This window comes from Phalangium opilio, unplaced genomic scaffold, assembly GCF_054372755.1.
Source record: "Phalangium opilio isolate 3A_F unplaced genomic scaffold, DU_Popi_V2 ptg000009l_1, whole genome shotgun sequence".
NCBI classification, from domain to species: Eukaryota; Metazoa; Arthropoda; class Arachnida; order Opiliones; family Phalangiidae; genus Phalangium; species Phalangium opilio.
Window position 1 is genome coordinate 14,977,898 of NW_028324146.1, and position 16,290 is coordinate 14,994,187.

General features: G+C 39.1%; 2 protein-coding genes across 3 annotated transcripts; both read left to right on the plus strand.

Annotated features, from left to right (window-relative positions):
• The first annotated feature begins 652 nt into the window (after nt 1-652).
• LOC149716475 (uncharacterized) lies at nt 653-9,612 on the plus strand. Of its 2 annotated transcripts, XM_089849202.1 has the most exons (9): nt 653-766; nt 4,378-4,810; nt 4,880-4,924; nt 5,001-5,089; nt 5,159-5,284; nt 5,591-5,779; nt 8,245-8,298; nt 8,385-8,475; nt 8,540-9,612. In XM_089849202.1, exons 2-9 carry the CDS (start codon nt 4,380-4,382, stop codon nt 8,646-8,648), a joined length of 1,134 nt encoding a protein of 377 aa, XP_089705328.1. In that variant the 5' UTR covers nt 653-766; nt 4,378-4,379; the 3' UTR covers nt 8,649-9,612. The 2 variants fall into 2 exon arrangements, 1 of the variants encoding a protein (XP_089705328.1); XR_016371593.1 differs by having other exon boundaries at nt 8,245-8,475; nt 8,563-8,617.
• A 3,776-nt stretch (nt 9,613-13,388) lies between these two features.
• On the plus strand, nt 13,389-14,322 carry LOC149716476 (uncharacterized). The gene is made up of 2 exons (XM_089843941.1): nt 13,389-13,944; nt 14,045-14,322. The coding sequence occupies exon 1, from the start codon at nt 13,586-13,588 to the stop codon at nt 13,889-13,891; it is 306 nt and encodes a 101-aa protein (XP_089700067.1). The 5' UTR covers nt 13,389-13,585; the 3' UTR covers nt 13,892-13,944; nt 14,045-14,322.
• The last annotated feature ends 1,968 nt before the right edge of the window (nt 14,323-16,290 follow it).

A 16,290-nucleotide genomic window follows, 5' to 3' on the forward strand; every position in this document is an offset into this window, starting at 1 on the left:
ATCGCACATTGGTCCTCGATGTCATCCGCGTCTAAGGTAGCCGCAGAAATTAAAGTTTTTAACGCGTTTATTGCCGAGGTAGTATTCGAGCGTACTGTCGTTCGCGTAGCGCATTCTTAATTTCAGCCTCAAGCCTGGCTTCCGCGGCACTGTGTTCGTCCGCGTCTTGAAATTCGTTATCCATGTTTTGCTCATTTTTTTTAAACGCCCGTTCAGTTTTTACTCCCGGGTTTCGGCACCATGAAGATACGCAGCAGTTGTTTGTTTGTTTTTAATATTTTTTAATTGCTAGTAAAATCCGATTTTTTTCTTATCGCCGATTTTTATTGTTTCTATTTATTTTACTCTTGGAGAGAATTTTTAATTTTTAGTAGATCGCCCGACTGAAAAAGCTGACTACTCGGTTTTTTCTTTCTATTATTTCTTTTAATTTAGTTTAGGTGATATTATTTCCGCAAGAACTTAGTTTTTAAATTTTTCTTTATTATTTTTTTTGGGTGACTCTTCCCTTTCGAGTCAGGAGAGAGAGTGCCAAAGATTTTCTTTCGAAAACCAGCCGCCGTATTCTGCAGGCTTAGCCTTCCGCGCCCACTTGGATTCTCGTCGCTCATTGGTCAGGAGCGAAATTGGATTCTCTCTTCTGAGTGGCGGAAGCGCTTTCGTCACTATTTTGGATTCTGTGACGTGATTGGGTGTTCCTACAATCGAGGAAAGATTGAGGTTCAGTTCAGTTTTATTTTAATTGACACTGAACCGAGGGTGTAAGGTCAGTGCACAGTGTAAATTATCGTTAAAGGTCGGTGCAATTTAGGTATATAGCGCCATCTAACTTACAAACCGCACAAGCCTGTTCTATTTCGTCTGCTACATTTATTTGAAATAAGTAGTTAGTACACGTGTCTTGTGAAAGTAAGTAAAGGGTTATTTGTGTTCGTCAAATTTGATTCCCTTAAGGTGGGTAAGACTCTATGAAACAATTAATTACTATGTATGTCGAATATCCTGAACCTTTAACTGAATTAAATGAATAATAATACATTTGGCAAGTTACAATAATATATAGAATAAAAATGAATAATGGAAACCAAATTCATTGGGACAAGAAGGTTTCAAATCAATGAGCTTGATATATGAAAAGAGATACAGTGGCTAAACCTGGGCAGCTTTTTAGGGTAGATATGACGTAAAATAACAATACTGTGGAAAAAGGTGACAATAAACAAGCTAATTAGCAATAGTTTGGAAAAACTCCAACATTTTGAGGTGAAAACATACAAAATTTAGTATTATTTTGGAAAAGGGGGGAAATTTATTCAGTTGATAATAACAAAAACAGGCGCACATTTAGCCGCTCATAACGAAATGAACAAGTAGTCACAGGCGTGCGCAGGGTTTTCAGTAAGGTCGGGCCGCCTAGTTAATTTTGCGCCCCTACCCCCTAACAAAAATGTTCTTAAGAATTCCAAAGGCCATTCTTTGGAACCCTATGGAGCCCTTGGGATCATTTCCTAAAGGAACAATTCCCAAAGACTTTCTTTGGAATTTCCTAAAGAAGTCTTGAGACAAATGTCCAAAGAATGTCTTGCGATTATTTTCCAAAGAAACTCTTTTGGAATTCTAGAGATAAATTTCCAAAGAAGGTATAAGGTTTATTTTCCAAAGAAACTCATTAGGAATTCTAAAGATTAATTTCCAAAGAAGGTATAACGAATATTTTCCAAAGAAATTCTTTAGGAATTCTAGAGGTAAATTTCCAAAGAATGTATAAGGTTTATTTTCCAAAGAAACTCTTTAGGAATTCTAGAGATTAATTTCCAAAGAAGGTTTAACGAATATTTTCCAAAGAAACTCTTTAGGAATTCTAGAGGTAAATTTCCAAAGAAGGTTTAACGAATATTTTCCAAAGAAATTCTTTAGGAATTCTAGAGGTAAATTTCCAAAGAATGTATAAGGTTTATTTTCCAAAGAAACTCTTTAGGAATTCTAGAGATTAATTTCCAAAGAAGGTTTAACGAATATTTTCCAAAGAAATTCCTTAGGAATTCTAGAGGTAAATTTTCAAAGAATGTATAAGGTTTATTTTCCAAAGAAACTCTTTAGGAATTCTAGAGATTAATTTCCAAAGAAGGTCTTGGGTTTGTTTTCCAAAGAAATTCTTTAGAAACTCTTGAGATCAATCTCCAAAGAACATCTAGGGAATATTTGCCAACGAAATTCTTCAAGAATACTTGAGATCAATTTCCAAAGAACGTATGTGGAATATTTTTCAACGAAATTCTTAAAGAATTCTTGAGATAAATTTCCAAAGAAAGTCTAGGGTTAATTTCCCAAAGAAATTCGATAGGAATTATTGAGATAAATTTCCAAAAAACGTCTATGGAATATTTTCCAACGAAATTCTTAAGGAAATCTTGAGATAAATTTCCAAAGAAGGTCAGGGGTTAATTTTCCAATGAAATTCGTTTAGAATTCTAGAGATGAATTTCAAAGGACCAGCAGATATATTAGCAATTATGCTTTACATATAATTATCTCAAAATATTTTACCCAAAATTGTTTTGCTTAAGTTTTCCTGCATAGGCATTGACTTGATAGCTAAATAATTAAAAACGTTTCACAAAGGCTTGTCCCGTAGCTAAGGCTCAGCAATTGCTGAAATGGTTTATCATATTTACCTATTTTCGTTTTTTTTTTCCTTTAATAATTCGTGAGGTGTTTATGCAAAGGATAAATTAAATTAAAAGTAAAATACACGTAATTAAAATCGTGTTGTTTAGATTTACATGCAGGGAGTATAAGCTGGCAGTCGAAACTTTCGCTTTTGAAAAGTAAAATTAACCTTAAATTAATTCTTTTGTGACATGTTTTATCTTTATTTCGAGCGTAATTAGAGTCCCAAATAAATATTTTTTAAAAAATATTGTAGATAAAATTAGGTTAAACGCGTTTCTGGTACTCAAAAAACTCTCAGTGAAAATACATTATTAAACTTAACAACTACATCTGTATCTACTGCTTGGCCATTGAAGCCTCCAAAACCCCCTTAGTAACCCATACAATTGCACAAGATTAAAACTTTCTGCCGTTTACGGATGTTTTTAAGTCGATTATATGTCTGACTTTATAAGCAGTTTCGCACTGCATGCGGGAACTGCCCGTGCTATAAGAAGTGTTGTTCAGCATATTAGAACTGCACTCCCTGCATTGGGATATGGTTCTGCATGTGAGAACTATCCTCGTTTCTAGAGGGCTAGATTAATTTACCCCATAATCTTCCCTATATTTCCCGAGAAAATTCCAAAGATATTTCCCAAGAAAATTCAAACGTTATTTCCCAAGGAAATTCCAAAGTTATTTCCCAAGGAAATTCCAAAGATAATTCCCAAGAAAATTCCAAAGATAATTCCAAAGATATTTCCCAAGAAAATTCCAAAGTTATTTCCCAAGAAAATTCCAAAGTTATTTCCAAAGCATTTTCCAAAGAAAAAGAAACCAATATTCCCCAATTTCCCTAAGAACTGCTTAAGGATTTCTAAAGAAATTTCCCAAGGAATTTTCTAAAGAGTTCTAAAGAAGATTTTTGTAAGGGTTAACACCCGAGACTATACGAGAGAACACAAAATTTTCCCGTCCCCCGTCTGACCATCGCATTTCTCATAGTGGCTCTGTTATTCACATTTCCGTTCCCTTTCGGCGTTTCGCTGATGTTCCTGCAGTCTGCAGAACTAATACCCAAATTTTGCGTCCTTATTTTTCCGGCTTTTGCGCCCCCTTGAAACATTTCATGTCGGGCCAGGGCCCACCCTGCCCGACCCGTGCGCACGCCTGTGCCTACTAAGCCTCAAACAGAAATCTTCAGCGATTTGTGATGTTTAATTAAATACATACTTCTAATGACCGTAAAGTTTTCTATTCACCCCATGTATGTTCTTAACCCATTTTACTGAGCTCTACAAGTAAGCAAGTCGTTTACCATAATGCTAATATCTTCAGCAATTATTTGTGGCTGTAGGCAGGCCTGTGAACGTAATGCAGTGTGAACCTTTACAGGCAAAAGTAGTCCATATATCATAGTGGACTATCTGCTTTCAATATGTGTTTTTAATCGCTAATGAATTGTTTGGGTTTGCTGATTTGCTCTATGTTTGCAATACGTTTCATTGTTATCTTGCAACAATGTTTCGCCCCTTAGGTCGCTTTTCTTCCTGTAATCTGTTAACTATACTAGTGTTTGCAGGAACATGTGTTAGTCCTCTAAAACAAAGCTGTAGTAATATATAGTTTTACTACATTTCCACTGAGCTTTTCTGCTAGAAATGTATACTTGAGTATGTTGTATTCTAACCCTTTATTCATGATTTACACTGAAATTTCAAGAAATGTCAAGTTCTTCGAAGAAGGTGCCATTTTCCCTAGATGAAATTGAAACTTTGGTGACCCAGCTCGAGGCCGTTCCTTCACTCGTCTTGAATGAGTATGGCTGTACCCCTGAGCAGCGCAAAAAGATGTGGAGCCGCATCGCCGAACGCGTCAATGCTGTCAAACAACAGCAGCACACGGACGCGGAGGTCAAGAAGAAGTGGTCCAACCTGAAAGGAGTTGTACGTAAGAAGGCGGCAACCATTGCTCAGGAGAGACGTAAAACTGGTGGTGGTACCAATGCATCAGAACCGCTTACACCAATTGAGGCGAGGATTGCCGCATTGATTCCTAAAGTTTCAATGCAAGGGATCTCTCGAGCCTATGATTTTGGTCGTAACTGGATTGCACAGTCTGTTGCAGGTCCATCGTCAGCTCCTCAATATGACCCGTACGTGCTTTTTCTCAGAACATTGTTTATATAATCAAGAGCGAAACAGTTAAAACATTGTTTTCACAGGTCTTCTTGCATTGCACCATCAACTCCGGACCCATTGGCTGAAAGGTTTGTGGAACTAAACTTAAGTTTTGCTGGTATTGTTGTTAACCAAATTAACATGGCGGGATTATTATTCAATTAGTAATGAGGATTTGGATGTGGAGATAAATGCCATTTTGCAACCATTCATAGACGACTCCACAACTTTATCATCCTTTTCGTCCGTCTTTGGTACGATGAACAATTATCTTTCTATTCCGTTAATGAATGGTTATTAATAGTATGCATGTATGTTCCTAGATGCTAGCGTTAGTGATGCCGAGGCTAGCTGCTCCGGTAGTGGCCCTCCTAAATCCGCTACTGATCCTGTAGTTCCTGCACCAGAGGCAGAAGCAAGCTGCTCCAACAGTGAAGCAGCAGGAACTTGTAAGTTTGATTTTAGCCTGTTCTGTTCATTGGTGTTATTATCCCCAAACACAATGAAAGCAGTTACAGACATTGGAAATATTCCTTCTCTTTTGTGACACATATCCAATACCACTGGCTTCTTTTGTTGAAACACTGGTTGTATTGGTTATTGTGCACTACGACCTGTTAATAAAATAGGCGGGACAAAGACAAACCCCAGTTAATTAGTATTGCTTCCATCATCCATGTCACAAGACAGATCGCTATTAACCTAAGCGTTTATGGTTGGTTAGGTTTTATAAACTAACTATAAGTGTCTTATAGCTCAATTGGAAGCCAGAAAACGACCTCTAACTCATAAGGAAAAGATCGCTGTTGCAGCCAATGAGTGCGCCGAGGCGGCCAAAGGTCAGAGGTTGGCAGCGGAGGAAACGAAGGAAGAGGTGAAACATCAGAGGCTTACGCTGGAAGCGTCAACAGATATTCAGCGTCAAATTCTTCACGTACTTGAAGGTATTAATGAAAATTTAGGCTTTAGGCGTGAAACGGACAGAATAAATGCTGAGGCCAGGCTTATAGAAGCCGAAAAAATTAGGACATTATTGAGCCGACAGTCAAATCAATCTGATCCTAAAAACTAATCATAATCATTTCCTAAGTGGACTTTCTAATTTCTTTATAATTTGCATGTTAAAGACACATGCGTACATTATTATTTGCCTGTATATACTTATTCCACTGCCTTTCTTCGCTTCATTTAAATTTTGGTTATTTAATTAATTTCTTTTTTTTTCCTGCATGGTAAATTCCCGTGCACTTTGGCCTTTAAATTGTTTAATTAATATTTGCTTTATTTGCTTTATTTACTGCATGCTAAAATCCCGTGCACTTTGGCCTTTAAATTGTTTAATTAATATTTGTTTATTTGCTTTATTTACTGCATGCTAAAATCCCGTGCACTTTGGCCTTAAAATTGTTTAATTAATATTTGCTTTATTTGCTTTATTTACTGCATGCTAAAATCCCATGCACTTTGGCCTTTAAATTGTTTAATTAATATTTGCTTTATTTACTGCATGCTAAAATCCCATGCACTTTGGCCTTTAAATTGTTTAATTAATATTTGCTTTATTTACTGCATGCTAAGTTCCTCACGCTTTTTCGTATTGAAATTGTACTTTAATGTTTCTATTGAATTATTTGCTTTGTTTAGTGCATGCTAAGTTCGTCACGCTTTTTCGTATTGAAATTGTACTTTAATGTTTCTATTGAATTATTTGCTTTATTTACTGCATGCTAAGTTCCTCACGCTTTTTCGTATTGAAATTGTACTTTAATGTTTCTATTGAATTATTTGCTTTGTTTAGTGCATGCTAAGTTCGTCACGCTTTTTCGTATTGAAATTGTACTTTAATGTTTCTATTGAATTATTTGCTTTATTTACTGCATGCTAAGTTCCTCACGCTTTTTCGTATTGAAATTGTACTTTAATGTTTCTATTGAATTATTTGCTTTGTTTAGTGCATGCTAAGTTCGTCACGCTTTTTCGTATTGAAATTGTACTTTAATGTTTCTATTGAATTATTTACTTTATTTACTGCATGCTAAGTTCCTCACGCTTTTTCGTATTGAAATTGTACTTTAATGTTTCTATTGAATTATTTGCTTTGTTTAGTGCATGCTAAGTTCGTCACGCTTTTTCGTATTGAAATTGTACTTTAATGTTTCTATTGAATTATTTGCTTTATTTACTGCATGCTAAGTTCCTCACGCTTTTTCGTATTGAAATTGTACTTTAATGTTTCTATTGAATTATTTGCTTTGTTTAGTGCATGCTAAGTTCGTCACGCTTTTTCGTATTGAAATTGTACTTTAATGTTTCTATTGAATTATTTACTTTATTTACTGCATGCTAAGTTCCTCACGCTTTTTCGTATTGAAATTGTACTTTAATGTTTCTATTGAATTATTTGCTTTGTTTAGTGCATGCTAAGTTCGTCACGCTTTTTCGTATTGAAATTGTACTTTAATGTTTCTATTGAATTATTTGCTTTATTTACTGCATGCTAAGTTCCTCACGCTTTTTCGTATTGAAATTGTACTTTAATGTTTCTATTGAATTATTTGCTTTGTTTAGTGCATGCTAAGTTCCTCACGCTTTATCGTATTGAAATTGTACTTTAATGTTTCTATTGAATTATTTGCTTTGTTTACTGCATGCCAAGTTCCTCACGCTTTTGGTATTGACATTATTTAATGTGTTTCTTGAATTAATAGCTTTATTTATTGCATGCTAAAATAGACATGCAATTTGACCTTGAAATTGTATGTATTGTAATGTTTTATTCAATTATTTGCTTTATTGGTCAATTTGGTTTCTTATCTTTGATTTAACCACCTAACATGCTACTGGTTGGCTTCTTTAGAATATACATTATTTATTGCAAAATAATTATCCAGGCTTTTGACATTGTTTCATCGTTTGCCCTAGTGGCGTGTAATTCCTTATTCAATTAAACTGTTATCGATTAATTGCTCTATTTGGTATGCATTTATCAAGTATTCTTCTTTTATTTATGTCGTGCATTACATGCGTGGCATTTAACGTTTATTATTATTTAATTTATTGAGCTATTGTCCTTTCTGCTATATCAAGTCTTTGTTCTCACTCAATGTGTACGGCTATATACTGTTTATGTGCTTTAATTCTTGGGGTGCTCGCAAAGATTTCTTTATCTTCTTTGGTGTGCATTCACTATTTCCATCGCGTTTAACGCTGATGGTTATTTACTTTATTGCATGCACTAAATGCAGTACCTTCACCATTAATAACCCGGCGACTGATAATAAATTGCATGTACTGTGTACACGCTCATCACCGTTTACACATCACTAACTGTTAATTTATTGATAGATATTATTATCCAATACATGGAGCAAGCTATTAATAATTTAATATCTATGCGTTGCATTTACAGGCGAGCTGCCTCCACTGCTGTCCAATCCGTACAAACTCATCAATACTTGCCTAAGTATCTTTGTCGTCACCCGTATAGATATGTAAAACACTGTTACAAAATGTTCATTAATTACACTACAACTTTGATCACACTGCCAGATTCATATCAAGGAAACACTGGGTACCCATTGTGGAATGTAGGTGTAACACATTGGACGTCAACTGCATCGCAACGGGCACTTCCCGCACGGTAGGGGAGTTCCGTGTGCATGCGTTCTTACTTCTTATGTAGGACCACATCTTGAATAAAACAGATGTATGCATGTTTCTGGACCAGAGGGACAAGACTGTAAGCCATGGAAACTGTGCCTGGGTAGATTGATTCTGACATGGAGATCGACTCAAATCTGGTTTATGGGTTGAAGGATGCAATGGATCATCTAGTAGTTGCTTCCGAACGTCCGTGGTCTATAGGTTTGGTATCTGGTCGACCTTGCAGCCTCGGGACCCAACAGGCATGAGTGAAATGTACTCTCGAATTAGATGAGGCGCATTCTAGATGAGCACTAGTTGTGTGATGTGTTAAGGTTCTAACTCGCGAAGAGCTCGACCGACGCTTATACGCTGGGATTCTTCAGGACGAAGGATATTGAGGGCCTGCATTGCTCTGGCGCATATTCCGGATATCTGGAAGCGCTCGAAGGTTATCTTTATTCCCAAACCTGGGAAGACGAGCTATCTTGAGGCCAAGGCATTTAGACCCATCTGTCTTACCTCTTTCTTCCTAACGATTTTAGAGAAATTGGTGGACAGGTATTTGCGGGATGGAATTCTCTCCCATACTCCCCTGTCCACTGCTCAGTTTGCCTATCAGAAAGGCAAATCTACGGAGACGGCGCTCCATGGCATTTTAAACTGCCTTGACAGGGCCATCGAGTTCAAGGAGATGTCTTTAGCCATCTTCCTTGATATTGAGGGAGCCTTTGATAGGGTCTCTAGTGAAGTTATTCTTCGCGCTGCGGAGCGGTTTGGTATTGACGACACTTTGTGTCGTTGCATAAAATCCATGCTCACGTATCGTAGGGTGACGGCGTCTCTTCTCGTGGAATCCTTGGAGATCTCCACCGACCGTGGCTGTCCTCAGGGAGGGGTTCTTTCCCCTCTTCTTTGGTGCCTGGTGGTGGATGAGCTGCTGGGCCGACTCGGGGAGGGGGGGTGTCACTGCTCTGGCTATGCGGATGACATCGCAGTGATTGTTACAGGGAAGTTCCCTGCAACTATCGCTGCACTGATGAAAACTGCCTTGCATGTTGTTGAGGAATGGTGTAGGGAAGTTAACCTCACCGTCAATCCCAACAAGACTGTCCTTATACCGTTTACCCGGAAGAGGACCAATTATCTCTTCAATGATGTTTCCTTTTTTGGACAGGTTTTGAAGAAGTCCACCGAGGTCAAATACCTTGGCGTGACATTTGATGCAATTTTGCCAGTGTTTTTCAAGCGGAAATCATGGCCATTTGTTTATGCGCGGATTTCTGCATCAAGAACAATTACCGCGCAAGGACGATTCAGATTTATTCTGATAGTCAGGCCGCCCTCATGGCACTGAATCAGTGCCTTGTTGACTCAAGACTAGTCCTCAGTTGTCTGGATTTGCTGGGTTCACTGGCTGCCCGCAACAAGGTTCAATTGCTGTGGGTGCCAGGACACTGCGGATACCTGGGCAATGAGAGGGCTGATATGTATGCCAAAAGGGGGGCTGAGGCGAAGTTCTTCGGACCTAAGCCTGCGGTTCCCATCCCCCATGGCATCATTTCGCCTAAGGATTCACTACCGGATGTCTGCACTTCAACTGCAGCTCTGGCTTGACATGGATGGACAGAGACAAGCCAAGGAATTTATCCCGGGTCCCTCCATTACTAGGGCAAAGGAACTGCTTGCCCTTACCAAAAGTAAAATTAGGCTGGTTATCAGTCTCCTCACTGGACACTGCCGGCTGAATAGACACCTGCACTTATTGGGCATCAACGATGACCCACTCTGTAGGTTCTGCCGGGAGGTAGAGGAAACCTCCTCCCATATCGTCTGTAGCTGCGACTACCTCGCGGCCATGAGGTTTGAACATTTTGACATGCATACTATGGAACCTAACCAGTTCTCCACTGTCTCGGCAAATCGGATTCTCCGATTCATCGAGGCGACAGGACTCTTCGCAGTCTAACCAGCTCGGGGCGCACAATATACCTTTGGTATCGGTGCTCGACGCGGCGACGCGTCACCCCCTTCAACAATACAATACAATACAATACAATACAATAAGGACGAAGGTCTAATGACCTTGCTGTTCCATGGCTCAGTCTCTTGTCAGCACAGCCTTGTCTCGTTCGTCAATCCTACACAAAAAGCATAAAGGTACACTTCATTTACATCCCAATATCACGTACATGTGTCACACCTGCATGGTACTCTGCTACAATAGGTCGTAATATCATCAAGAGAAACCTCATATATCATTACTTTGTATTTACCACATTGATCATTACCGTTCCAATCATCTATAGGTTCCATGTTGTTATTTACCGACCTTTAGGGACACGTTTGAAAAGGGAAATTCACCACCGGAGTGAAAGGAGTTTCGTTAGTTGTAACATGCTATTGAATGGGATAACGACAGTAATTTTACGAGTGTTAAGCTCTCAACAAACGAGGGTGTAAAGTTTTCGACCACTAAAAGTGTACCTGGGGGGCTATTCTGTAATTTTCTTAGATGTCGATCTCGATCTCGAAGCGAACACGATCTCGAAGATAGTCGTATCGATCGAGATCCTTCTCGAACGAAAAATGGTATTCTATAACATGTATCGTTCGAGTTCGATACCGGAGTTCTCGATCTTCGAGAACAGCATAGATGTCGAAAGAGTAACGCACTTCCGTTTCATGGGACCAATCATAATAAGGACTCTAGGAGGCGCGAAACTTGAAACTATTATTAGCGGACGAAAAAATAAGATCGTTTATTTTTGTTTAGGATGTGAGAGTTTAGTTTAATTCTTGCAGGTTTTAAGCGATCTAATTTGAAGCAGACAGTATAAAAATAAGTATTTAAAAGTAATTTGGCTAATACAATATTATTATTTACATAACCATGAACTATGATCTACAGGCTAAAGTTTTTATACGACTGCTCTAAACGTATAGATTTATCTCTAACTAGTAGCAAAGGGGCATAACATTAGTGTTACTTTTTCGACCGCCATTTTAAAAGATGACGGCATGTCAAACCCAAAAACCCATAAGACACTTTTTATTTTTAGTCGAACGGTTTCGAGAGTAGGACGTTATTCCGAAAGGATAGTTATATTTCTCGCCGCCTTTTTTCAAGATGGCCGTGCATTCAAGCATTAATTTCAGCATCGTTGCCCGTCGGGACATCTTTGTTACTTTTTGGGCCGCCATTTTAGAATATGGTTTCAAATCATACCCCAAAACTCACAAAGCCTGTATATTTGATACCGTGTACCGGTGTACCTAATGTTAGGGGAATCGGTTGAAAAGCACAGACATTATTCCACATTCCTTGCAGCATTTTTCAAGATGGCTATAGATTAAAAGCAATTTATTTAACGTCCCTGCAAAATTTAAGGGGGACTGTTTGGCCTGGGCGTTAACATTACAACACCAGAGGTATATATGAAATTTGATATACTTCTGACAACACGGTGTCTTCGTAAAATTCACCTAATAATTTCTCTAGCTTGATTATCTAACTCAAAGCGAGCTAAATGTAGAAGGGCAACTATTTACACTAAGATTAAAACTCATGAAAGAAGGGTTACTCGAATCGAAAAGACGATCTCGACAGCTACTACCCTGTCGATATCTAGTTCGACAACTTTGTCGATAATCGAGATGTTTAAGTTCGACAACTTCTTACAGAATACCATTTTTGTGATTTTCGAGATCGAGAGAGATGTCGATCGACAACTCGCTTTCGAAGCTTACAGAATAGGCCCCCTGGAACCATTAATTGTCTATGTCGTCGGGTTTTTAAGGCACCTAGTAATATTGACTGATGCACTTTTTGTTACTAACATCGGTATTAAGTTCGAGCTAGTTATATTGTTGCAAGATGAAGTAAACGCTGGAATACAGTTATTTCCATATATCCCCCTCCCCCTGTGGCCCCCAGGGGATGGTGTCAGAGGCCTTGTCGTGGCGAGGGGGCCCGAGCCTTGGCGCATTATGCCTGGCCGCGAACTGTCTGACACCGGCACGTAACTAATAGCCGGCATACTACAGCTCAGGGGCAATGGTCGACGTAGGCAAACGTGTAGTATGGAATACAACATACGAAATGATGAATGTGATTTAGTAAATCCAGGCAACGAATACTTCCAGGTATCATTTATACAGGGTGTTTCTGGAAAGTCTGGCACGAATTAACAGGCATGTTCCTTAGGTCAAAAGGAGTCCGAAAGGTCCTATGACGTTTTGGGGTAAAGCGCTCCGTTGCGACGTTATGGGCTCTCAAAAGTAGACCGAAAAACAAGGAGATTTTGCAGAATTATAGCACTAGTATTGTGGTTTTGACCCAATTGTTTTCGATTATTGAGCATAAGGCAATGATCGAAATAAGTTCAAACCTAGTGGAAGACCTTGAACGTGTTAAACGGCCAAAAGCGTTAATCCCTTTGTTTTTATTAATGATTGTAATTAAAGGTAAGGAAAGTAGCTCAAATATCGGTTACTTGTTTGTTCAGATGTACTGAAAACTGACCAGTCTTTAATTCTTTTTTTCAATTAGACACATCACTTTTACAATAATTCGAATGAACCCCTTAAATTTTACAATAAATCGAATCGATTCCATTAATTTTATAATAATTTGAATCGAACCCATTACATTTACAATAATTCGAATCGAACCCCATTACTTTTACAATAATTCGAATGAAACCCATTTACTTTGTTCTACAAAAATTGTTCAAAATGGGCGTCGTTTGAAAGATTCACGAACACGTTCGAAGATTCCTGGCGTGTTACGGATGCTATCACATCCATCACTTATCCTTTGTCGTAAGTCTTCGACATCGCGAACTTCACTTCGGTATACCAAGTCCTTGAGATGGCCCCAAAGATATAAATCGCATGGGTTGGGATCGGGAGATCTTGCTGGCCACGCAACAGTTCCGCCTCGACCTATCCACCTCCGTTAAAAACCAATTATGCTGTGTTGGTCTAAACATTAGGGTAGTTTTCAACGTCAGAAGTTGTAGGTTTTTTACAGACGGCTTAAATGTGTCTTCCTTAACGTGCTTCATGGCGTACGTGGACATTTGGAAGCTTATCTGGAACTAATCATGGTCTACTTCACGAATGCAAAGTACTCAGATATCCATGTTATGTATGGACTGGCTCGGGGAAATGCGGTGGAAGCTCGGCGCTTGTACCAGGAGCACTTTCCTCAACAACAAGTTACCAATCGACAAACATTTACGGCAGTCGACAGACGCATGAGAGATACCGGGAAACTTCAACCGTCGGGACCTGAACCTCGTGCGTCGATTGTTCCCGAGGATGTAGAGGACACCGTTTTGACAATTTTCGAAGATTACCAACAACCAGTACCAGGAACGTCGGGCGGCAATTCTGCGCTAACCATGTAATCGTCTGGAAAATCCTTCGAGGACATCAGTTCCACCCATACCATTTGCAAAAGGTACAAGCTTTAAACGAAGCTGATTATCCGAGACGGGTCGATTTCTGCCAGTGGTTTGTGGCACGGGTAAATGACTTAGACTTTCCGCGTACTTTGCTAGTTTCCAACGAGGCCAATTTCTCGCGTGACGGGATGCTTAATTTGCATAACTATCACGAGTGGAAGCAACAAAACCCGCACGCTACCACTGTCATGAAACATCAAGTTCAGTTTAGTTTGAACGTCTGGTGCGGAATTGTAGGAGATAATTTAATTGGGCCTAACTTTTTGCAACCGAGCCTAAATGGGGAGGCGTACTTGACCTTTCTGCGTGACAATTTACCGGAGCTTTTAGAAGACGTACCGTTACGACTGCGACAAATAATGTGGTTCATGCAAGATGGCGCATCGCCCCATTTTAGTCTTCAAGTTAGAGCGTATCTTGATGTCGCGTTTCCCCGGAGGTGGATTGGTCGAGGCGGAACTGTTGCGTGGCCAGCAAGATCTCCCGATCTCAACCCATGCGATTTTTTTCTTTGGGGACATCTCAAGGACTTGGTATACCGAAGTGAAGTTCGCGATGTCGAAGACTTACGACAAAGGATAATTGATGGATGTGATAGCATCCGTAACACGCCAGGAATCTTTGAACGTGTTCGTGAATCTTTCAAACGACGCCCATTTTGAACAATTTTTGTAGAACAATGTAATTGGGTTTCATTCGAATTATTGTTAATGTAATGGGTTCGATTCAAATTATTGTAAAATTAATGGAATCGATTTGATTTATTGTAAAATTTAAGGGGTTCATTCGAATTATTGTAAAAGTAATGTGTCTAATTGAAAAAAAGAATTAAAGACTGGTCAGTTACCAGTACATCTGAACTAACAAGTAACCGATATCTGAGCTACTTTCCTTACCTTTAAATACAATCATTAATAAAAACAAAGGGATTAACGCTTTTGGCCGTTTAACACGTTCAAGGTCTTCCACTAGGTTTGAACTTATTTCGATCATTGCCTTATGCTCAATAATCGAAAACAATTGGGTCAAAACCACAATACTGGTGCTATAATTCTGCTAAATCTCCTTGATTTTCGGTCTACTTTTGAGAGCCCATAACGTCGCAACGGAGCGCTTTACCCCAAAACGTCATAGGACCTTTCGGACTCCTTTTGACCCAAGGAACATGCCTGTTAATTTGTGCGAGACTTTCCAGAAACACCCTGTATGTTCCAAACTATTCAATATGTCTAGTGAAAGGCTTATCCCACACGCGATTCGTAATCCTATCCTGTGGTATGTTACATTTAACAAAAATAATTTCACTCGGAAAGGGACATCCTGACCGTTTCGATAAGCCCTACATGACTGATGTAGATGGGTTGTTACCATTCAAAGGCATAAACGTGTAGCTATGGTTGATAACACGTCTTGCAGAATTAACACGCGGTTGATATAACACGATACCATGGATCAAGAATGCGCGTGCGGAAATTTGTTTTCACGCTATAGGATAGGCAACTCCCTATCTCGAGCGACAGCTTATTCTGTATATACTCTGTTACAATATCGGTTGTCAGCACGCGCAAAGCTAAGTCTCTGTGTATGTACGCTAACTTTGTACATGCTGGCAAGACCCGGAAAACTCGCGGATATTTGAAATCCTGAAGATCCTAAACGTTTTTTGTCTCTTGACAGTACGTACAAGGCTAGGTTACATAGAGCCCTTGCTTTGCTTTGCGCATGCTGACAACCGATGCTCTAACAGAGGATATACAGAAAAAGAGGTCGCTCCAGAGAGGGAGTTGCCTATCCTGTAGCGTGCAAACAAATTTCCTCGCGCGCATTCTTTATCCATGACGATACTCATGAAAAATAAATAAGACTTTACATTCCAGATCAATCAAGGCTTGTCTTATTCTTCTGCCTTCATTTAGCAGCTCATTATCATCATCACCATCACTGGCTTCATCGTCGTCCTCATCATCATCAAGGTTTCTTACCACGTTTGGATTTGGTACAGCTGCAATGGAATAGTTTTCTTTAACACTCATGTTCCATATATATAAAACTAATTAAAAATGTGTCTATTGAAGGGATTTTCCTGCATGATGACCATTGTGACTAATTTGAATTATTATCAAACAATAGGGCATGTACAATTGAGTTCTAGGAAATTAATGGACTAAAGGTGTGTTTTCAAGGCGCGTGTTGAGGGTATTTTTAGCGAGAAGCGGAACGATCGATATTTGGTTTCTCGCCAAGAAATTTTCCTTTTGTCGCTATCGCTTGCGCTAGCGATACTTTTTTGCCAACCGTTTTCATGTGCGCGATAACCCTACATAGAGAGATCGTTAAGCCTA

Bases quoted from the DNA above. Each gene is read 5' to 3' on its own strand.
- LOC149716476 (XM_089843941.1), top strand. From the start codon at position 13,586: ATGGTCTACTTCACGAATGCAAAGTACTCAGATATCCATGTTATGTAT.
- LOC149716475 (XM_089849202.1), top strand. From the start codon at position 4,380: ATGTCAAGTTCTTCGAAGAAGGTGCCATTTTCCCTAGATGAAATTGAA. The intron at 4,811-4,879 runs GTACGTGCTTTT...TTGTTTTCACAG, and splicing joins TCAGCTCCTCAATATGACCC to GTCTTCTTGCATTGCACCAT. The intron at 8,299-8,384 runs GTATCTTTGTCG...TCACACTGCCAG, and splicing joins ACTCATCAATACTTGCCTAA to ATTCATATCAAGGAAACACT.